Source organism: Neoarius graeffei, chromosome 23 (genome assembly GCF_027579695.1).
Source record: "Neoarius graeffei isolate fNeoGra1 chromosome 23, fNeoGra1.pri, whole genome shotgun sequence".
NCBI lineage: Eukaryota > Metazoa > Chordata > Actinopteri > Siluriformes > Ariidae > Neoarius > Neoarius graeffei.
The window spans coordinates 56,786,435-56,808,967 of record NC_083591.1 but is presented as its reverse complement, the minus strand read 5'-3'; the positions used below and the strand labels follow the sequence as shown (position 1 = coordinate 56,808,967).

The window sequence follows — 22,533 nt, the reverse complement described above, 5'->3', positions numbered from 1 at the left end:
TTTTTTTTCTTTTTTGCACTTGTATAAATGCTCAAAATATTCCTGGATGATTCTGAATCACATTATATTTAATTGTTCCTGAATCATAAGAAATGATTCTGCACTACACTGAATCACAGCAAATGATTCAGAATCATAATGCATTGAAATCTGGATCATTAATCAGCTATTCTTTAGCACTGAAGGAAAATGAGTATAGAGATGTTCTTAAAACATTTATTAAAATGCACCGGCTGGCCCAAACTCCATTTCTGAGTGTTCGTGAAATCTCAGAAGACTCAGCATCATATTGGATAAATAAATATACACTAATATATATTACAGTACACTTTATTATAAAACTAAAGCACCTTGTCTTCATATACAGCACACAAAGAACGAGAACCCCAGCACACTGCTGGTGAAGATTCCCCCCTGAGGATTACGACCTGTTGGATGAACATGTATTAATCTCTGATAGCTTTAAACAGCGGGTGCTGCAGCGCCGTAGCTGCACTGATTCTCGTCGCTGGGTTCAAATCCAACAGTTTGTCCAGCAGGTCATAAACATCATCAGGGACTTGGTCCCATCCCATGGCATGCGATTCTGTGGCGTTTTCCACACTGCTCCGTTTCTCCGCTTCTTTAACGTCCGCAGGATGACGCGAGGCCTGAAACTCTGCCGGGAGCGAGTCATCCGCACAGGGCCGCACTCCTCTCAGCGTCTCGCACAGAATCCTCAGGTCGAGTCGAGGAAGCTCACGGCTACACACCACCGCCTTGCCTGCACACATCAGCCAGGTGAGATCAGCCATTTCAGCGTGAACATCAAATAAATAAATTAAAAACCAAGCTGGAACTCGTACCAAATTTCTTAGCTGCCTGAATGGTTTCTCTCGAACCGCGGATAGTCATAATCTGAGTCAAGGCCATCAGGTCGTCGTTGGCTTTGAAAAACGGATACCGGCCGCTCAGGAGGGAGAGCAGGATGACGCCGGCTGACCACACATCGATAGCTGCGGAAAAAAGAAAAACGTAAAGACGTACTCAGTCTTAAACACAAAATCGGGATATCTGAGCCATAAAAACAGTGTATAAAACTTCCTATATATAATTCATACACCTTACTGTAACACGAGTGTTTGTCATAAACTGCACCAAAATAGCTGAACCTTTTCCACACACACACACTGCAGCGCCACAGTGTGAATAAATCTGCATCTGCAGAAAGTAAGTTATCTTTTTAAAACTTCACTGGTTGCACTACGGATGCAATTATCATGAAGATGATTAACGTACTGGCATTTTGTACATAAGGAATAAAACTCAATGTTGCACCAGGATAGGTAGGAAAAAAAAAAAAAACAACTGAGTTACGGAAAATAGCACAACACACTGTGCTTTACTCCTCTTATTGAGGTATTTCACCTGACGTCACCGGGTCACGTGACGCCCCGGTGTCCGCCATTTTGAAGGTCAAGCTAGCTAATGTCAACAACAGTAGCTAGTATGTTACTGTAGCAATGTTTACGTTCAGTCATTTGGATGACTGTTAAAACCTTTCAGTCTCAAGTTTTTCCCTTACTGTATTTACTAGTTTACTGAGCTAGCGCGCGCTAGCTCCCAGCTTGCCTGAGCGTGCTAGCTCAGTAAACTAGTAAATACAGTAAGGGAAAAACTTGAGACTGAAAGGTTTTAACAGTCATCCAAATGACTGAACGTAAACATTGCTACAGTAACATACTAGCTACTGTTGTTGACATTAGCTAGTGCTAACAGCTAGCTGCTAGTGCACTGCTACAACTACACCGACCCTAATAATACAGTTCTTGGTCATTGCCTGGTAACAGCAAATTTATAACGGGCCATGTCTCAACAGACTAAGAAGTTATTTCAATGACATTTAATAACATTTTGTTTATCCTGAGGACCGAAAGTAAATGAAAATGTGAACAAACTTTAGCTGTAATAAGATGGCGACCACCGGCTCCAGGGACGACCTGCTGATGTAGGCATGTTACCCAGCCTGACACAAAATATCTGTAGGCATCCAAACTCTTATACGCTTTCAGATCAATACCTGTGTATGGCGATGGGTTTTTAACGACATAGGTATACAGATCATGTGGGCCGAAGTCGGGTAAAGACGAGGACTTCGTGTACTTCCGTACGTCAGTGAACAATCCTGGTGGAAGCAGGTAAACGTCGTTCTCTAAGCCTGCTAACCTCAATTTTTGCAAATACCTCTCCCTCTGCTCGCCCTGTAAATGCCCTGCGTCGCTGGATAGTGAAGGTGTTTTCTGCATCTCGCTCCTTTTTCTTTTATGTTTTTCGTTTGTCGCATTCAAACTGATTCGAGCCGTGCCGTCCAAAATGGCAGCATCACATGACTTGGTCACGTGGGTGAAATACCTCAATACCAACAATTACAGTCTTTATTCTTTAAAGTGAAAAAAAAAACCCCAAAAACAATTGTTTATCATTTTATGCTTCTTAGATTCTGATGTTTATTGAATTGTAATGGTTTTTATTTATTTATATATTCTGTAGTGATTTTAGACTTGAAGCATAACTGTTTGCATTTTTTTTAAATTGTAAAGCGCTACAGAGTGTACATATAGCGCTATAAAAAAATTCTGTAAAGCTGCTTTGCGACAATGTTTATTGTTAAAAGTGCTATAAAAATAAACTTGTCCAAGTGTAATAAATTATTGCAGGGTTTTAAAAATGTTTTTTTTTTTTTTTATCCGTTTATAGTTATGTTTAAGGTTGTGGAATATCCACGAGACAAGTTAGCTCCTATTCTGACTTTGCGGTAGCAACAAACTCCGTTGTTCTGCCACTGGTGTCTCCCTCTCTCTCTCTCTCTCTCGACCAATAAGATTTGAGAAATAAGGACATTAAATAAATGTTTAAAAAGCACCTGTTCTCAGCATGTACATTAGAGGTGTATGTCGTCATTGTTTCAACCCGTATCCATGTACTGATCTACATATACCGTGATACACAGCCTAATCACGAGCGAAATCATTTACTACAATCATGACATGACGTCACAACGCCTCACCGGTTCCTTGGTCAGGGCATTTGGTCAGAACTTCCGGAGCCCTGAATCCTGGCGTTCCTGCTCTCGGCGCCACCTGCTGCTTCCTGTCGAGCACAAAGATTCATGTAATAGACTTTGTATACGATAATCATAAAACAAATTCCCATATATAATTTCATGCAAATTCAGTCAAGAGGATTGTTTGGCACATGACGGCCATCTTGTTTGTAATTATCAAACGGTTTTCTTCCCAAGATTCAGTTACTACTCTGTTTTTCTGCATTATGCAAATTAGCTCAGTCTATGTGGGCGGAGCTTGACCGTCCTGAGTTGGTGTTACCTGGACAGACAGATGTTACAAATGCGGTCGGTCATGTAGCAGTTACAGGTAAGAGATGGGTTCAGCGTCACAGGTTTCGTCTTCTGGCTCGTCACTGGTGCCCTTGCAGGGAGAGGGCGGCGTTTCGTGGAGACAAACCTCCGTGTGATGATGTCATCCGTCTTTGTAGGTTTTATCACGCGTCCCTGAAACTTTACACACAAAAGTGAAGTGCTGGGGGGGGGGGGAGAACCACATACACACACCAAGAACCAAAAAAACCTAAAAGAGCCTCACTTCGGTTTTATCCGTGGGAGTTTTAGTCGGGTTTATGCTGTTGAGGTTTCTCTCTCCAAACACAGAACGAGGCGTTTTACAAAATCCCATCAGCTCCTGAGAAATAAGAGAGAGAGAGAGAACGTCAGTATGGGCTCGAGAAAGATGAGAGAGACAGTGATAAATCAGCGCATTTTAAACAATAGCTCTTATTCATTAAGCTTTCTTAGAAATAATCATATGCGTGATCGGTGCTTAAAAAAAACAAAACAAAGAAAACAAATAACCGTGTTCGACATCCTCATTCAGAATTAACCATCATGATGTACAAACGCTTTCAGAAGGCATTGACTAATTGTCTTTAATACATTTAAAAAGAACTCTAATAAGAGGAATTAAAACACTTCAAAATGTGCTGTTAAAGGAGAATCATCACTGATTAGTTTCCTCGAACCCACAGCACAGTTCACAATTCTTTTATTCCTTATTCAATGCTCAGAATATTGTTAACACAGACGCTTTAAAGTGTCTGTAGAAAAGATGCAGCTCTGTTAGTTATACAAATAAAAACAGTGATTTTTGTAATCCTTAGCTCCAAGAATGATAACGCAGTAAAAGAAAGAATGAAAGTCGAAAGACAAAAAGGAGAGCCAGCGTGTCTTCCAGAGCCTGACTGATAAATTAGTGCACCGATATTATCAGCTGATATTAACTAATTGCAGATAAATTAGTGAGAAAAGGAAACAGAGGGAAGACAGAGTCGGTCTTTGACCATGTTACAAGTTGTCATTGCATAGTTTGGCCACCAGAGGGCACACTGCAACTCCATAACTGGGGGGGGAAAAAAAAAATCACAACAATCAGCTGATCCAAGCAGAATGGAACAGAGTAGCCCAAAAGTTTATAACGGCTCTGATGTTTAATAAAACTTTGTATTTTTATACATTTGACTCATTTATCAAAACTTTAATATACAGTATTTTGTTGTACTTTTGTTCAAAGTACTATTTATGACCATGAAACAAGTTTATTTTTTAAACTGCAGTATTTCAGGTTATCTTGGTGAGGACTCAAACAACGAAACAAAATGCAATTTTTGTTTGATTTTTCAGAAACGAATCAAATCGGCTTCAGGTAACATTAGGTAGTCGTTATCAGATTTTTAAATCGGTATCGGTCTTAAAGCTCCTATATCGGACAGGCTCTAGAGCCTTCACCCTGAAACAGAACAGAAACATTGTGCCCCAGACAGAAACAGAAACCTTGCTGTGTTTTGTGCGCGAGTGTGGACACGGTCTTTTCACTGCTGCTTTTGTGGACGGGTGCGGTGCACAGCTCCTCGTGTTAGGTGGTAAAGGAACCAGCGCCTGTTTCCCATGTGATTCTTTCTGAGCTTTCTGAGATTTCACCACCTTTAACAGCTCAATCTGAGTGTCAGGAGTTCCCTGAGCCAGGCCAAAGTCCACCAGAGCGTACCTGAGGACAGACACACACAAAACAGTTAATTTTGTGGACTATAAGACAACTTTTGTTTGTCTTCTATGGAGTGCTGACCAGTACCACGGCGTTGTTAAATTCTGGATTGTGATTGGTCAGAAGAGAATGTGTTCATCAGTTTTCTATAAAACACCACCAGCAGCAGCTGCTATTATGGGAAACTAATCAAGTACAAGATAACTGTACATTACAGATTAAGAGGCAAGTGTTAAAGAGGTCACATACTTTTTCTCTCGCCGGTTGTACAGGAAGTTGGTCGGCTTGATGTCCCGATGGATGATGCCGAACTCGTGGATGTGCTTCAAGGCTTTGAGTAAATGATAAATGTACTGTCGCACCTCCTCGAAACTCAGCATCTCAACAACATCCTACAGACAACAAGGGCCTCTCTGTTAAAGCGTTTAAACGCTCTCAGACTCAGAACCAGGTCGAAACACTACAAGATCAGCTTTATTTTGTTTACCACAAAGGCCTGATGCTCCATATAAGGCATGACAATCACCACATGGTGGTCCTTCCTGAAGCAATACGTCACTCCCATCACGTTCTCTTTACCACTGTGACACAAAAACTTTAGCATTTAATAAATCAAGCTACCAAAACAGCGCCCCCCCCACCCCCACGTGAACATGTCTCACCCGGCAACGGTTAAACACTGGAGCTCTGCTGCAATCCGCACCGGGTGACTCGTAGGGATCAGATGCTTCAGTGCAAACTTCTCTCTCATCCCGTCGCCCATCTGGGCTTCTCCGAGATACACAGAGCTGAACGTACCTAACGCAGGACAAATAGCACATAGTCAAACCCTGTTCAACAATAAATAAATAAATAGATAGATAATAATAATTAAAAAAAAAAAAACTGTCGTCTCTTAATACATAAACATTTCCAGTTCCAAAAATAAACATTTTTTTAAATTCTATTTTATATTGTTCTATTTTATATTGTCTCTTTTTTCACATGTTCTAATAACTTAATGCTGGAATAGGTACAGCAGCGTTACTTCATAATTCTAGTCTAGTGGGATTTTTAATCCAGAACCCTTACAAGCAAAGTATAATTTTTTACTTTTAGCATTGTAATCATTGCTGAGATCCAAAAGGAATTCTCCGATATCCGATCCACCATATTCCCCCCCCCAGGTATCAGTCCAATATCGATACGGCATATCAGACTGCTACCATCTCTAAATTTCTGTCAAAATTATTATAATCACCAAACAAATTACACTTAAAGTTTACATTTATGACTCATAAATACACCAATAAACACTCATCAGGCTCTGTTTAAAAAAACAAAAACAAGAAAAAACCCTTTCTCCAGGTTAGTATTTAACATTTTTTACTGGTACATTATTTTAATTTAGTTTTTTTTAATATTTAATTATTGCTTATTTATTCTAGTTTCATTCTATTTTTACATGTTTATGATCTTGTATATTTATGAAATATTTTCTCCTGTCAGTTATTACTCAGTGCACTATTATCTTTTACTTCTTGTTTGTTTAACACTTTTACTGATTTTTCACACTGTAAAACAAGCTGCTATGTATTTTGAATGCATAAAACATACCATTATACAGTTTTTATTGTAGCTCTATTGTTTAAATCGTCACAATACACTTTTCTGACGTTGCTGATATTGTAATGTCTTTAAATATTTTGTACCAACTTTATAATGTAAAGGTCATCAGATAACCCAGAACAATGTTTGTACTTAATAAATAAACCTAAGACTTTTGCACAGTAGTGTACAACCCCGATTCCAAAAAAGTTGGGACAAAGTACAAATTGTAAATAAAAACGGAATGCAATAATTTACAAATCTCAAAAACTGATATTGTATTCACAATAGAACATAGACAAAATATCAAATGTCGAAAGTGAGACATTTTGAAATTTCATGCCAAATATTGGCTCATTTGAAATTTCATGACAGCAACACATCTCAAAAAAGTTGGGACAGGGGCAATAAGAGACTGGAAAAGTTAAAGGTACAAAAAAGGAACAGCTGGAGGACCAAATTGCAACTCAGTAGGTCAATTGGCAATAGGTCATTAACATGACTGGGTATAAAAAGAGCATCTTGGAGTGGCAGCGGCTCTCAGCAGTAAAGATGGGAAGAGGATCACCAGTTCACTCAGTTCAGAAGCCTGCATCTCTGATGGTATGGGGTTGCAATTAGTGCGTGTGGCATGGGCAGCTTACACATCTGGAAAGACACCATCAATGCTGAAAGGTATATCCAGGTTCTAGAGCAACATATGCTCCCATCCAGACGACGTCTCTTTCAGGGAAGACCTTGCGTTTTTCCAACATGACCATGCCAAACCACATCCTGCATCAATTACAGCATCATGGCTGCGTAGAAGAAGGGTCCGGGTACTGAACTGGCCAGCCTGCAGTCCAGATCTTTCACCCATAGAAAACATTTGGCGCATCATAAAACGGAAGATACGACAAAAAAGACCCAAGACAGTTGAGCAACTAGAATCCTACATTAGACAAGAATGGGTTAACATTCCTATCCCTAAACTTGAGCAACTTGTCTCCTCAGTCCCCAGACGTTTACAGACTGTTGTAAAGAGAAAAGGGGATGTCTCACAGTGGGAAACATGGCCTTGTCCCAACTTTGAGATGTGGTGTTGTCATGAAATTTAAAATCACCTTCTTTAAATGATACATTTTCTCAGTTTAAACATTTGATATGTCATCTATGTTCTATTCTGAATAAAATATGGAATTTTGAAACTTCCACATTGCATTCCGTTTTTATTTACAATTTGTTCTTTGTCCCAACTTTTTTGGAATCGGAGTTGTATATTTTTTTTAATGCTATAATTACAGATTGATTAAAATTTGTGTTCAATAATTTCTTTTTGTGAGAAAGTACAATAGTCTGAGGTTTTGTTTAAACACTACTGTTTTACTGGAGGTTTCTCATCAGACTTGGATACATAGATATTTTGTGAAATCATAGAAATGTTTTGAAGGATTGCGATTTTTAAAATCATTGTTCAACTGTAAATAAACGTATGCATGTAGTTATAAAGGAAAACATTTTAGCTCTGAAACCTTCTCCAATTTTGTCAGTAATTCGGAAAACTCTAGAAAGCTGTGGTACAACTTCATACAGATATTCAATGTCCATCTCAACATCCCCTGAAACAAACAAACAAAAACAGTGAGTAAGTGCACACAAGTAACACACACCATGATTAATACACTCTTTAAAATAATAGTAATCTTGTGAACATGGATGTACTTACTAGGAATTTTCCGTTTATTTCCCTCTTTTACATCCTCAATACTGTGGGTACTGCTGGCTGGAAGACACTCAGGCGTCTCCATCACAATTAAAAAATATATCTAAATAAAAAAAAGAAATAAATACATCAACAAACTGATCAAATATATCCCTGAAAATCTAATTAAGACTAGCGGTGCCAATACTTTCGCACGCATGCTCGTATACGTGACCATAAACTATAGCTGTATCCCAAATACCTCCACCCTAAATGTATAGTTCCCTACATAGTGCGTATTAACCATTACCTCTCTCCCTATGTAGTGCGCCTTTAAAGGGAATCCCAATCCGATTGGGAGTACACCTACACACCGCTAATGTTAGCTTAAAGCTAGGTTTTACAACGAACGCGCTGAAATACGAATTATAACACACTAAACACCCTGAAGACACACAAAGTCGTTTTTTGTTCTGGAAATATTTATCGTTTTGATAAAATGTAAAAACAGTAATCGCAAATAAATAACTCGTAAAACTTACTGCTCTGGGAAAAGTAACGCTGTTTGCTAAACCGGCTAATCCGTCTAAAAACTCGCGCTAAAACTGAAGCGATGTGATCACGTGACTTATATGACACTTCAGACTTTACAAGTATTTTTTGTAAATTAAACGTTTGTGTATCAAACACAGTTAACAGCGCATACATGCATGTTTATTTTTTAAATACATTTTATATATTGTGTATGTGTGCCTATGGTCATTTATGTATTTTAAATACTTACACAAATAATTGTGTGAAACGTTTAACGTTTGTAACGCAAGGACTTTTACTTTGAAACTTCCGCTTCATCACAATAGTCATGGCGCCTAGCTGCTAGATCACGAGCTTGAAAGCTATTTATTTTCCTTTCTTTTTATATAGTAATTAGTTGCATTATTATATAATGAAAAGCTGGAAAGAATATGTTTTCTGTTAATAAAAATGGTTTGCTAATGTTAACAAATGTACAGAATTCGAGTAGAAAATCGGTAATATAAGATACTTCCGGGTTTATTAGCGTAAAACAATTAAAGAGCCAGCACTGGTGATTTTAGGGTAAAATAAAATTTAAAAAAGGACAAATGGATAAATTTGTGGTCCGTTTTTCAAAAGATGATCAGGCAAGACAAGGACAAAAACATGAAGAGAAAGTGTACAGACAGGCAACACTGGAGTCTTTAAAGGTAAATTAGATTAGATTAGATTAGATTAGAACTTTATTGATCTCTTTGGGAGGGTTCCCTCAGGGAAATTAAAATTCCAGTAGCATCATTATAGGATAAACAGAGAATAGAATAGAAAAAAGAGAGAACTTCTAGATAAATTAAGTCTTTAGAAAACTTCTAGATAAATAAATTATTTGCATATACAAATATATTAAAAAGATGTGAAAAAAAAGTCCAGCAGGAGCGGTATTGCACATTGTACAGTATTGCTTCTTGTCAGGCTAGGCTACTGCTCCTTCCTGTCCTCTGTCCTCCGTCCTCCTGTTCCCCCTCCCCCCTCCCTCCCCAGAGAGGAGTTGTACAGTCTGATGGCGTGAGGGACAAAGGAGTTTTTGAGTCTGTTCGTCCTGCACTTGGGAAGGAGCATTCTGTCACTGAACAGGCTCCTCTGGTTGCTGATGACGGTGTGCAGAGGGTGACTGGCATCGTCCATGATGTTCAGTAGTTTGTCCATAGTCCTCTTCTCTGCCACCATCACCAGAGAGTCCAGCTTCATGCCGGCCCGCCTGATCAGTTTGTCCAGCCTGGATGTGTCTTTCTTGGATGTGCTGCCCCCCCAGCACACCACGGTGTAAAACAGGACACTGGCGACCACGGACTGATAGAACATCCACAGGAGTTTCCTGCAGATGTTAAAGGACCGCAGCCTCCTCAGGAAGTATAGCCTGCTCTGTCCCTTCCTGTACAATTGGTTGGTGTTGCAAGTCCTGTCCAGCCACAGCCCGAGGTACTTGTAGGAATCCACAGCCTCCACCTCGACTCCCCCGATCAGAACTGGTGATGACCTTGGTCTGGACCTCCCAAAGTCAATGACCAGCTCCTTCGTCTTTGAGGTGTTGAGCTGCAGATGATTCCTGTTGCACCACACGGCAAAGTCCCTCACCAGGCTCCTCTACTCCTCCTCTCTGTCGTCCCTGATACACCCCACGATGGCTGTGTCATCGGCAAACTTCTGAATGTGACACAGCTCCGAGTTGTAGCAGAAGTCCGCGGTGTACAGGGTGAAGAGAAGAGGGGCCAGCACCGTGCCCTGGGGTGCTCCGGTGCTGCTAATCACAGTGTCAGACGTGATGTCCTTCAGCCTGATGTACTGCAGCCTGTCGGTGAGGTAGCTGGAGATCCAGGTGACCAGGCAGGGGTCCACTCGCATCCTGTTCAGTTTGTCCTGAAGTATAAGGGGCTGGATGGTGTTGAAGGCACTCAAGAAGTCCAAGAAGATAAATAGATAATGATAATCAGCTTTATTGTTTATTAGTGTTTAATATAAACATCATATAGCTACATGTTCGTATTTTTCATTTAAAAACACCTTCCTTTCTCTAAGTTTGGATTTGGACTTTTCTGAATATGAAGAATCATCTGCACCTTAAACACTGGTGCCCCTTTGTCCACACTTATATATTTAAGAATTATAATAATACATTGATCAATCTATTTTAAAATGTTTAAACTTATTCTAACTATATTCTATATGATAAAGCTGATATGAGAAATATTTAAAAAATACATTGAATACGCCTGATGGCTGCTGTGGTGTGGAAATCAAATGAATAAGCTGTAATTCAGTGATTTTGTACTGAAACTCAGCACCTTGCTCTGAATTATATCTGAATTATGTGTGTTTTGTCTGAATAATGTGTGTTCTGTGTACAAACAGAGAGTGGTGGTGATTGAGGACATCGAAAGGTTCAAGTCCATCCTCGAGTTGCCCGGTCAGACCAAAGAGAATATGTTGGACGCTCTGATGGAGCTGGACAAGAAAATCCCTTCCAAAGAAGTGCTCAAGTCCACCAGGATTGGTGAGAAATCATCATCTTCACTAGATCAGTGACACGGGAAGGAAGTATCACGATGCACTGATAATACTCCATTAAAATATACACAATATTCATTTCATAAATCATGACAAGTAGATTTATTTTCATCGCTGCCACATTCACATACACACACATGATTAGAGAACAAGTTGATTCTTTTCTGAATTGACTCTTCTCTCCTTTTCTGCGCATCTTTATCTCTCCAAACAGTGTGCATGTTTTTCTTTTTATACACTATAGCACTGAAACATATGAATCACGTCCTGTATATTATCACTTATTCAAAAAAAGTCTTGTCACTGATCAAAATACTGTCCCAGTTAGAACAAGTTGCCAAGTGAGTCATTTGGGAGTCAAAAGAGTCGACTCTGCAAATGATCTGACTCACTGAAAAGAGAGCTGAAATGAGCGATATGACAAAAATATCAGTTCGGGATTCTCAAAGGCATTTCTACGATACACTATAATGTAAAAAAAATTATTTGAAAATCGAATCATTATTTAACATGGGAAAGGAGAAAAGGGTTTTTTATCTGTAAAAATTTTAATATTTTCCAGTTTAAAAGATTAAGTACAAAATTTTAACATCACATGAGCTGCTTTCTCTTGGCTTGAGATTGTATTTAAAAATTATCAAATGTATAAAACTATTTCAGAACAGTGTACTGCAATATCATTTATCTTTTATATGATAAACAATATATTTTTAATTAAATAATTGATCATTGTGGACAAATTCATCACAAAACAGCATCCAGAATAATTTTTTTTGTATTAAATGTTATATAGTACTGTGCAAAAGTCTTAGCCCCCTATTTTTTTCCGTACAAAATTTGTTATAGATTTTTATTTTATGACTTCTACGTACATTATTGAGTCAAAACATTGCAAAAATATTTTAGAGTTCCAAACATTCTTTTTTTTTTTTTCCCCAGGACGCATTAAATGTTACAGAAAAAAATGTTTGCATCTGAGATCTGAGCAGCATATTCCATAAGAAAGCATTTTTCAGATTAAAAAAGAAACCATAATGAAGGCTGCTGGGTTTTGGTGTCAAATGAAGAAGTAAGTGTGACAGTCAAAGTGTCCAGAAGAACTGTGGCTGGTTCTGTAAGATCTCATCTCATCTCATTATCTCTAGCCGCTTTATCCTTCTACAGGGTCGCAGGCAAGCTGAAGCCTATCCCAGCTGACTACGGGCGAAAGGCGGGGTACACCCTGGACAAGTCGCCAGGTCATCACAGGGCTGACACATAGACACAGACAACCATTCACACTCACATTCACACCTACGCTCAATTTAGAGTCACCAGTTAACCTAACCTGCATGTCTTTGGACTGTGGGGGAAACCGGAGCACCCGGAGGAAACCCACGCGGACACGGGGAGAACATGCAAACTCCACACAGAAAGGCCCTCGCCGGCCCCGGGGCTCGAACCCAGGACCTTCTTGCTGTGAGGCGACAGCGCTAACCACTACACCACCGTGCCACCCTGTTCTGTAAGATGCTCAGTAAAACCTATAGATCATTTCCGCATAAAACTGACCTCACTGGACCTGAGACGGCTATTTTTTTTCATTATAATATTAAAATTCTTTATCCTGTAGGAAATATGAGCATTATGACTAAAACATATAATATGCCTTGCTTTCATTTTCCTAAACACAGAACTTAATCAGATCATCAAAATCTATTTTAAATATAAATCATACTCTTATCTGGCGACTTGTCCAGGGTGTACCCCGCCTTTCGCCTGTAGTCAGCTGGGATAGGCTCCAGCTTGCCTGCGACCCTGTAGAACAGGATAAAGCGGCTAGAGATGATGAGATGAATCATACTCTTGCTCCTGGTTTAGTACAGATTTTAAAAAAAGCAACCTAAAATAGCTGAACAGAACATAAAATGCGTGTACACTATTAACACTTTTTTCCCCTTCTCTCAGGCCACACAGTGAACACGCTGCGTAAGAAACACCCGGACGTTGAGGTGAGGGCGTCGGCTCGGCAGGTTTACACACACTGGAGGACGTTCATTGAGGAGAACGCCAACAAGATGTCTATCGAGGTTCGCTGTGATAAACAGACTGAGGAACTGAGGAGCAACGCCAGAAAACTCCTCGCTGACAGCATGGGGTTAAAGGTGACTCTGCATTTCCCTGCACATCTCAATCAGCTTTTTTTTTTTTTAAATCTGAAACGGTTTGACTGTGGTGTCATCGTCTCAGGCTGACGCTGTGCTGGTGGACAACCTCGAGAGGGAAGTGTTTCATCAGTGCTCACGGCTGATCAGCGGAGCGTACAGGAGGAGTGTGAGGGCGCTGGTGTTTGCTCTCAGACACAAACCAGACGTCAGAGCGCAGGTGAAGGACGGCAGGATCGCCGTGAACGTCTTCGTCAGGAACCACAAGAAGAAACCATGACGCTGAGAGGAAAGAGACGATACACACAGATACTCACACACGTAGTGGTGCTTCATAAAACTGTACTTTAATAGAGGTTTATTTTTTCTTTTGAATAATTTTAGCAGTAAAATTTATTTAATGTTATGCACATCAAACAAAGGACATGTACAGGTTTTATTTTATTTTAAAATCTATTTTGATTCTCTATTTGGTCTTTAAATGGATCTTCCAGCAGATTGATTTTCAGAATTATTTTATGTAAAAGTAGTCGCAGATTTCAAAAATCAAACTTTCATTTTCGGAGACCAAATAGTTTTTGAGAAGTGTGGTGTGTGGGATTTTTTTTTTTTTGAATACCGGATGGGCTTCTTGTGGTAGTGACGTATGCGATGATGTCAAGTCGCGCTCGCTGAGATCCAGTTTCTTTCTTTGACACTTTGCATTTCCACAGAGAAAATGCAGTCTAGTTCCAGTTTGTGCTTTCTTTTTGGCATCACTGTGGCATTTTTATGCTACGCAGTGAGGCATACTTGTGTAAAAACTGATAAATTTCGTAAAATACTTGGAAAACTAGCAAAACGATGATGTAAACGGAGGATATAAACAGCTGAGTTGTTCCAAGCGACCGCTACCTGACGTCATCGCATATATCACTACCACAAGAAGCCCATCTGACATTTTAAAGAAAATAAATTTTTCTCAAACATTATTTGGTCTCTGAAAATGAAAGTTTGATTTTTGAAATCTGTGACTACTTTTACATAAAATAAGTTTGAAACTCAATCCGCTGAAGGATCCCTTTAATACGTTTTATAATTAAAAATCTCAACGTTGTATATTTCACAAGTGACACACAAACCACCAAATTGACCATAAGATAATTAAACTAATGGATTTTTAATCATTAATGTTATGTTGTTTGTTGTTTTTTTTAAATGAACCTGAAAGTGCATTTTGTAGTGCAGTGTTTTTCTCTCCGGAAGTTAACGAGGCGAAAAAAAAACCCCGCAGCTTGTCAAGTCACAGAAAAAACAAAGAAGCGTAAACTCTTCCATCCTGAAAACATAAAATTCCACTTTCAAACCACTGACACTGGAGACTCCTTCCATAATCTGTTTTCAATCCATTTCCGAGTTCACACTGTGACGTCAGAATTATCGGCTCGAACCTGTCGTTTATTATTAAAGTCTCTAAAGGAGCACGAGCCACACGATGGCGATGAGCATGAGGATGACGGCCAGCACGCAGACGCTGATGAAGACGATGTCGCTGGTCTCGTGAGCTTCAGGCTCGGTTCTCTGAGCGTTCTCCAGGCTCTTGGACTCCTCGGCGAGTCGAGCCAGTTCGTTCATCCGGATCCGATCCTCCGCTGAGATGATGCTGACCGACGCCACCTTCCTCTGTGCGTCACACTGCACCTCGTACTCCTGAACGCTCTGCTGCTTTCCATCCGAGAAGTCGATGTAGAGCGTGTTCACCAGCATAGTGATGTTCTGACGTTTCTGTAAAAGGAAGGTTCCATAAGATGAAGTAAGGAATAAAACACTGTGTTGTGCAGTTACGGGAAAATAATCAACGACAGGGTGGGACATGATTGAGCGGAGATACTGTTACGACTGTGAAGTGAATTTGTTTTTAATAACAGTGTGTTTAATTCCTCTAAATCCACAATAATTATGTTTATTATTTTATAAGAATGGCACATCATACTTTTTATACGTTTATATAAAATATCACTCCCTTTTTCTTTCTCTTGAGTTCCGCTGTCCTAAAAACTTAGTGAGAGCTGATACAAAGTGCAGACACTGGACACTCCTTCCATCAGTGTTAAATAAACATTTGAACAACTTAAAGATTCTGACTACAAAGTTGAATTCTGGGTAAAATGTTCTGTTGCTGTTGGAGTTTTGAGATGTTTCACTGCTGCACACACACACCGTGTTTCCTGTGTGTAAATGTTTTGCCGAGATAAAAAGCGTCCCGCATTTTACGATTCCAGAGATCACCAAAGCAAGTGAGCAGCGATTATAAAAAAATGTGACCACCGTGGGGCATGTTTGAGCTACTTTTAACCAAAATAAGTCAGCGTGGGCGAACATGGCGAACTCGGCTCTCCCTCCAGCGGAAAAGAAAAGGAAAGCCTGCCTAGTGAGTGCAACTGTAAGACAGAGCAAGGTTAGATGACGTGTCCTTGTTCTGGACAGATAACTAAATCATTCTAGCTAGCGCTTAGCTATCTCAGCCTTAGAACACATGGGCTCGACTCCACGGTAGCGAGTATGGAGTTACACACCTAATGTTTTGATCTGACAGAGAAAGAAACGAGAACACAAAAGCAGGAACAGAGAAAAGATATAAATATTTGCCTTTTTTTTTTGTTTCACGGATCTATTCGCGAACGTCAACCACAAATTCCATCCCTGAGACTCAAAACTCTTCAAGGTCGATGCAGAGTCACGATGTTTACTTGGTGGCGTCGCCATCTTGGTGTGACGCAGTTCCATAGTTATGCTAATTAGTTAAAGCTCCTCCCTCACGTTCGGCCGTTTCCTGTTTTCGTCGGGTCGTACTGTTTACCTCAAGAGGGACGAAAATGGTCCCAAAATGGAGAAAAGTGACCCTCAGGATATCAAAATGATCACATCTCGTTCGTCCGCATGATATTGTTCTTGCGAGACAGAGGGAAATGCCATGCACAAAAAAGAAAGTGAAAATTTCAGGTGACTTTTCAGTCAGCACCTTTAAACACCATAATAATGTGTCCGAATGACTGCATTAATATTAATATAAACCTGGACTGCTGTCAGAGCTGCTGTTCAAGAAATTCAGAATCCAGACTTCAACAGCACTGTGGTATAAAGTCAAACTGAAATCACGCTTTAGCATTATTTCAGATTGCAAAAAAAAAAAAAATTGTGAGTTTGTTATCCAAATAAAATCTCCATCTCTGTGTTCTACCTGACCAGCAGTTCCACAGTTCACGAAGCGAGCCAGAATCTTGTAGTTTGTCGCTGTCATCTGGGCCGAACAAGACGGGTTTCCGAGGTACACGCTCTCACGGTCCAGCTGGGGCAAAGCCTGCTGGGAGATCTGGATCTGAAACTCGGTTCTGGTGCAGCTCACGTTCATTGGTACCACTGCGACACAAAAACAAAACAACACACACCAAGGACTGTTCAGCGTTGGAGATATTGTTTCTGTCAAACATAATGATATGCAAATTCAGTGATGAGATCATAACATGGACGTGCAAAAGCAATCTTTTATATTACAGTGTAACAAAAACATCGTGGATTTACAAAACTTCATCTCATTATCTCTAGCCGCTTTATCCTGTTCTACAGGGTCGCAGGCAAGCTGGAGCCTATCCCAGCTGACTACGGGCGAAAGGCGGGATACACCCTGGACAAGTCGCCAGGTCATCACAGGGCTGACACATAGATACAGACAACCATTCACACTCACATTCACACCTACGCTCAATTTAGAGTCACCAGTTAACCTAACCTGCATGTCTTTGGACTGTGGGGGAAACCGGAGCACCCGGAGGAAACCCACGCGGACACGGGGAGAACATGCAAACTCCGCACAGAAAGGCCCTCGCCGGCCACGGGGCTCGAACCCGGACCTTCTTGCTGTGAGGCGACAGCGCTAACCACTACGCCACCGTGCTGCCCCTTTACAAAACTTAATCACTAATTTGCGATTTGTAAAATAATCATAATTGTGTATGATTTTGGGCGGCACGGTGGCGTAGTGGTTAGCGCTGTCGCCTCACAGCAAGAAGGTCCTGGGTTCGAGCCCCGGGGCTGGCGAGGGCCTTTCTGTGTGGAGTTTGCATGTTCTCCTCGTGTCCGCGTGGGTTTCCTCCGGGTGCTCCGGTTTCCCCCACAGTCCAAAGACATGTAGGTTAGGTTAACTGGTGACTCTAAATTGACCGTAGGTGTGAATGTGAGTGTGAATGGTTGTCTGTGTCTATGTGTCAGCCCTGTGATGACCTGGCGACTTGTCCAGGGTGTACCCCGCCTTTCGCCCGTAGTCAGCTGGGATAGGCTCCAGCTCGCCTGCGACCCTGTAGAAGGATAAAGCGGCTAGAGATAATGAGATGTATGATTTTGTTAGACAGGAAAATAGCCCATGCATCTTACTACTGGAATTCTTAAAGGGGGTGGAGACAGTTAGCTGAATGGGGAGGAACTAAAATAAAGCTCTACAGGTTTTGACTTGCAAACTTTCATCTGAAATGATAATCTGTGAAGGCGTAAAATATAAACAGAGTCTTGTAGCGCAAACTATGTGACAAATAAACTCAGGATTCATCATGATTTATGATTAGGATGCAGTGCTGCAGCACAGCAACCTATTGCCTCCCCTAGGGGAGTCAATAGGTTGCAGTGCAAAGCACGCAACCTCTTGTTCTTCTGCGTGTTTCTTCTTATACTTATTCATCTTCCGTACAAATTTCGGCACTTAATAACCCAATAACCGAACGTCGCACACATACAAACAATATATCAAAACGTGCGGCTCGATCGGACTCGGTATGCTATTACTTTGTTCATCAAAATACGATTTTTTCGCAACGTAGTCGCGAAAAAATCGTCTAAAAACCCCCATTCATTTCTATGGAATTAATTGAAAAACAACACACTTTTTCAAACATCCGCTGCTCTGGCATGCTTTCGCCTAGAGACATGATTCAAACTCTAAAACGTAGGAAAACTTCTCCTCTGCGGATCTGGCATTCAACTTTTCTGCTAGGTTCTACACTTTCGGATCAGTCCCGGCTCAGACACCATGTGGGTTCCGGGAGAAAATCCGGCTTTATAATGGGTGTCTATTGCGTTACACACCAGTGGAGCTCGTTTAGTTAGAGTGTAGAGAGCTTGAAAAAATAGCTCAAACTTTCTCGCTTAAACTGTGTTTTCAGCCACAAATTTCACTCTACAGACATGATTTTCTCAAAAGTAGTAGTCACACTTGTCCTGATTCACACAATATGTCCACCTAACCGATAGGATTTACAGTTTTTGAATGAGAAGCCTCAAAGTAACGAGAGGACAGCAAGTCTGCCTCATTGACTCCCATTATAAACCTGGCAAAAAAGTCGCTCGTTTTTAACTTGCTCTAGTGTCCTCATTTTTCACACTAGTTACAAAAAAATTACATGTAGGTCTTCAGGAGACCCTTGTAGCGCTCACTGTGAAAGAATTTTGTGAATAGCTGCTTTCGTTTTCGAGTTATTCGTCGTTGTTCGAGGCCTGCTCCTGAGCAAAAAACAGCAGAAAACTGTCAAGATCTTGTGTGAGTCAGCGCTCCTGCTCAGGCCCGTCGCCATGCCGACTGGGGCCAGCGAGGGAGCAGAGAGGGGAGGGGCTGCTGTCTCAAGCACACACATAATCACAGCATTGTAGCATCATAGCAGGTCACACATTCACAGCCAGCAAACATGCGTGACCAAATTGCTTCGCGCACTGCATCCTCTCACGATTTCCCGCAGGGGAATTGTCCGGTCTAGTTTGTATTTGTGTCATCGGTTTATTTTTTTAGAAATCTACCTCTGTGTTTAGTTAAAAAGGGAAAGATGTACAGTATTAGTTTACTGTTATTAACTGTGTAGAGAGAGAGAATCGTTCAAATCACCACGGAGGAGTTTAAATTTGGAGTAAAGATTAAAAATATTAGATTTTTCCTCAGGAAGTTCATCACGATGCCCCCTAGCAGACTCTCACCTCCTGTATAGGACGCAGAAAAACCCTTGAAGGCAACGTTGCGGTCTGTGTTGAGGACCACCAGCAGTTTGTTTGCCCTGGAGGTCAGAGGCGGAGGCCGTTCAGCCCCACACCAGCATCCCAGCAAGGCGTCCGTCTCACCGTCGCCATCGTACACCGCTACGGAGTCGAAATCGCAGGAGTCGCTTAGAATGTTCCGGTCCTCCAGATCCATGAGCGGGAAGAACAGTTTGATCCTGTAGCCCGGGGGCAGAGTCATGCTCCAGTGGCAGTTCATGTTGTTGGGGTAGATGTTGGGGTAACTGGGGCTGGTGAAGTTCCCACTGATGGCTTTCAGCACCTGCTGGCACTCACCTGATGATGAAACATACTTTTATGGCGTGTGTGTGTGTGTAATAATCTTTCCATATTCACTGGAGATGAGCATTCGTGTGCTCTGATTGGCTACTCTACTACTAGGATATCAGCTCATATACCGTGAGTAGAGTAAAACAAAATGGTGGCGTGTTGCTGAACCAACTGAGGACGAAATAAAAACTCTACTGGGGAAAAAAGCAACAAAATATGGAATAAAAGTATTTGATGGTAAGAACTTATCTTTTTTATTTTTCATGAATTATTATTATCGCATTTTTCACAAATTGCTCCTGTCATTTTGCCAGTTTGTTTACATTCTAAGCAAAAATTATTTTGTTGGACGTTTTGTGTAAAGTTTTTATTTATCAAATTTGCAAAAAATAACAATAAAACTGCTCTGTTTCTTAAAATCCAGTGAATGTAGATAGAATAAAACAGTTATTCCACTCAATCTTGTTGTACATGGCTTATAGACGACTTGGTGCTACGTGCCTCGTCAGTTATCAGCTCATGTACGACTCGATTTCGTGGAATAACTTAAATATAGAGTGTTTCTTACCTGAGTAATAATGAACCTTAAATCCTCTTCCGCCAATATTAAAGTCTGACTTAAACACAATCAGCAGCTGATTGGACGTGGAGGTGGTCTTCGGTGGTACTTTGTTACCGCAGTAATTCCCGATGTGACGGTGTTGGACTGTCGAGCCGTCAAACAGTGCGACGTAATCAAAGTTACAACCTTCGTTATTCTCCAGCTGGAAGTCGATGAAGACCAGAGTGACGACACTGCGGTTGGATACGTGGATCGTCCATGAGCACTCTGCATTATTACTGTACTCAAGCGGGTACCCCGGGCTGGAGATTTCACCCGAGAGTCCCGTCAACACTCCACCACACGTATCTGCCCCGCACAGAGATTTGAGGATCATTACATGTTCAATATTACCTACAAAGTCACATGATTGCTGTGTGTTGTGTTTTTTTTTTTACCTTTCCTGTATCCCAGCAGGAATCCTCTGAGCGTCACGTGACGGTCGGAGTGGAAAATGATGGACATGATGTTCCAGGACGAGCTGAACTGTGGAGGTGATGCGTCCCCACAGAACTTCCCCAGGAGGTTGCCTTCGTCCTCCGAGACGCCATTGTAGATTTTGATGTAATCATAGGCGCAGTCGGAGTGGTACTCCAGCTCAAAGTGGTGGAACGTTAGCAGCACGGATGAACCCTCAGACACCACGATCAGCCAGGAACAATCGACATTGTAAGGGTAAAGGCCTGGGAAATTAGGGCTAGAGATGTTGCCGCTAGAAGAAGGAGCGAGGATTCCTCCGCATTTTACACCTACGTAGAAACAGAAATCATCAACAGATGATAAATTGAAGGACTTGTTGTTGAATTAGTGTTATTACGGTAGGTCTGCTATTCCAGAATTTACGGTAATATGATTTTCTTGGCAGAAAACTAATAGGATCCTTTCACTAAGATATGATGACTACAAAAACACATGTTGTAAATACTGTATATCTGTCACAGTCCTCAGATTTCTGTATCTCAGCCTAGGATTATGAGAGATAACAAAGATAAGAGCCAAAAAACTTTCTTTTTTCTTTTGAAAACCGTCGAAAGCTGGAGTTATTTGCCAATCCATGGCTTAAACTGTTCACTAGATTACATTATATAATTAAAAAATTGTTCAGTGTTATATAGACTTTGCATTAGAACAAAATATTTGTAAAAACAGCAAGATGTTGCATAATTAAGTTGGGGGGAAAAAAAACCCCAACAGCCTACAGCATAAATTCTGATATGAATATCAATATTACTGTACATCTTTTATCTTCAGTAACTTGGAAACCATCAGATGTGACACTGTTCAGGTCCATCTTAAAACTGAATCACTTTCTTCGAGTGAATCGGCGCTTTGAGTCATTTGACTCTTATATGGGATTTTTTCCTCTCATCATCATCATCATTTCCTTGAATTATCTGCAGATGTAACTGAAACCGTTACTCCATCTATTTCAGTCTGTTTACCCTGAAAACTGTCACCTTCCCAACACCATCAGAGTGATTCACTTAGACGCGATTCATACGATTCACTGTTGATATGATTCGTTAGGATTACATTTGCATTGTGCATTATTAACGGCCTTACAGGTTCATGAACATGTGTTCTATTTGTCTTGTTTTTATTAAAAAAAACACAAAAATAAGAACAAAAAGGCTCTTCATTGATGCGAGTCGATTCACCTAAAAGAGCCGTTTGAAAGAGTCGACTCGTTATGAACGACACATAACGAACGCTGTTCACATGACTGAATCAAAGCCCAGCAAATAAAACAAAAATCCAGTCACAGGCCACATTTTGCTCCTGTTTCACTCTGAATAACGGAATATTAACATCATTATTTCTGATTTCTGTTCTCAGGGTGATGTGTTGATTCATATGCATGGTTCTCAAGGTGGGGTCCAGAGAACCCCAGGGGTCCATGAAGTATAGCCAGAGGGTCTGTGAACTTATGTTTTATTTTATTGCTGTAGTGGAAAACCTAATCCATGAATAATTTCCATAAAATGGATTCCCTGGTATAAAGTT

At 40.7% G+C, this 22,533-nt stretch overlaps 3 protein-coding genes across 3 annotated transcripts in view; 1 reads left to right on the top strand and 2 right to left on the bottom strand.

Moving 5' to 3' along the window:
• Window positions 1-314: 314 nt before the first annotated feature.
• On the bottom strand, window positions 315-8,977 carry cdc7 (cell division cycle 7 homolog (S. cerevisiae)). Its single transcript, XM_060906496.1, has 12 exons — window positions 8,904-8,977; window positions 8,386-8,485; window positions 8,192-8,278; window positions 5,756-5,891; window positions 5,581-5,674; window positions 5,343-5,485; window positions 4,883-5,096; window positions 3,642-3,737; window positions 3,366-3,556; window positions 3,047-3,129; window positions 846-995; window positions 315-763 (listed from the first exon to the last, which is right to left on the bottom strand). The coding sequence occupies exons 2-12, from the start codon at window positions 8,465-8,467 to the stop codon at window positions 447-449; spliced, it is 1,593 nt and encodes a 530-aa protein (XP_060762479.1). The 5' UTR covers window positions 8,468-8,485; window positions 8,904-8,977; the 3' UTR covers window positions 315-446.
• A 238-nt stretch (window positions 8,978-9,215) lies between these two features.
• On the top strand, window positions 9,216-14,102 carry tceanc2 (transcription elongation factor A (SII) N-terminal and central domain containing 2). The gene is made up of 4 exons (XM_060905485.1): window positions 9,216-9,587; window positions 11,287-11,428; window positions 13,390-13,586; window positions 13,672-14,102. Exons 1-4 carry the CDS (start codon window positions 9,486-9,488, stop codon window positions 13,864-13,866), a joined length of 636 nt encoding a protein of 211 aa, XP_060761468.1. The 5' UTR covers window positions 9,216-9,485; the 3' UTR covers window positions 13,867-14,102.
• A 936-nt stretch (window positions 14,103-15,038) lies between these two features.
• The window catches only part of cdcp2 (CUB domain containing protein 2), a 7,720-nt gene continuing 225 nt past the window's right edge, over window positions 15,039-22,533 (bottom strand). The window contains exons 2-6 of the mRNA XM_060905444.1: window positions 20,928-21,278; window positions 20,497-20,838; window positions 19,581-19,934; window positions 16,807-16,985; window positions 15,039-15,350 (exon numbers count right to left, since the gene is read on the bottom strand). Of these exons, the coding sequence (XP_060761427.1) occupies window positions 15,039-15,350; window positions 16,807-16,985; window positions 19,581-19,934; window positions 20,497-20,838; window positions 20,928-21,278 (1,538 nt within the window). The remainder of the gene's footprint in view (window positions 15,351-16,806; window positions 16,986-19,580; window positions 19,935-20,496; window positions 20,839-20,927; window positions 21,279-22,533) is intronic.

Excerpts from the sequence above, each read along its gene's own strand:
- cdc7 (XM_060906496.1), bottom strand. The coding sequence starts at position 8,467 with ATGGAGACGCCTGAGTGTCTTCCAGCCAGCAGTACCCACAGTATTGAG. Across the intron at positions 8,279-8,385 it reads AAATAAACGGAAAATTCCTA|GGGATGTTGAGATGGACATT; the intron begins GTAAGTACATCC and ends TGTTTGTTTCAG. Across the intron at positions 5,675-5,755 it reads CAGTGTTTAACCGTTGCCGG|TGGTAAAGAGAACGTGATGG; the intron begins GTGAGACATGTT and ends TTTGTGTCACAG.
- tceanc2 (XM_060905485.1), top strand. The coding sequence starts at position 9,486 with ATGGATAAATTTGTGGTCCGTTTTTCAAAAGATGATCAGGCAAGACAA. Across the intron at positions 9,588-11,286 it reads CAACACTGGAGTCTTTAAAG|AGAGTGGTGGTGATTGAGGA; the intron begins GTAAATTAGATT and ends GTGTACAAACAG. Across the intron at positions 13,587-13,671 it reads CTGACAGCATGGGGTTAAAG|GCTGACGCTGTGCTGGTGGA; the intron begins GTGACTCTGCAT and ends TCATCGTCTCAG.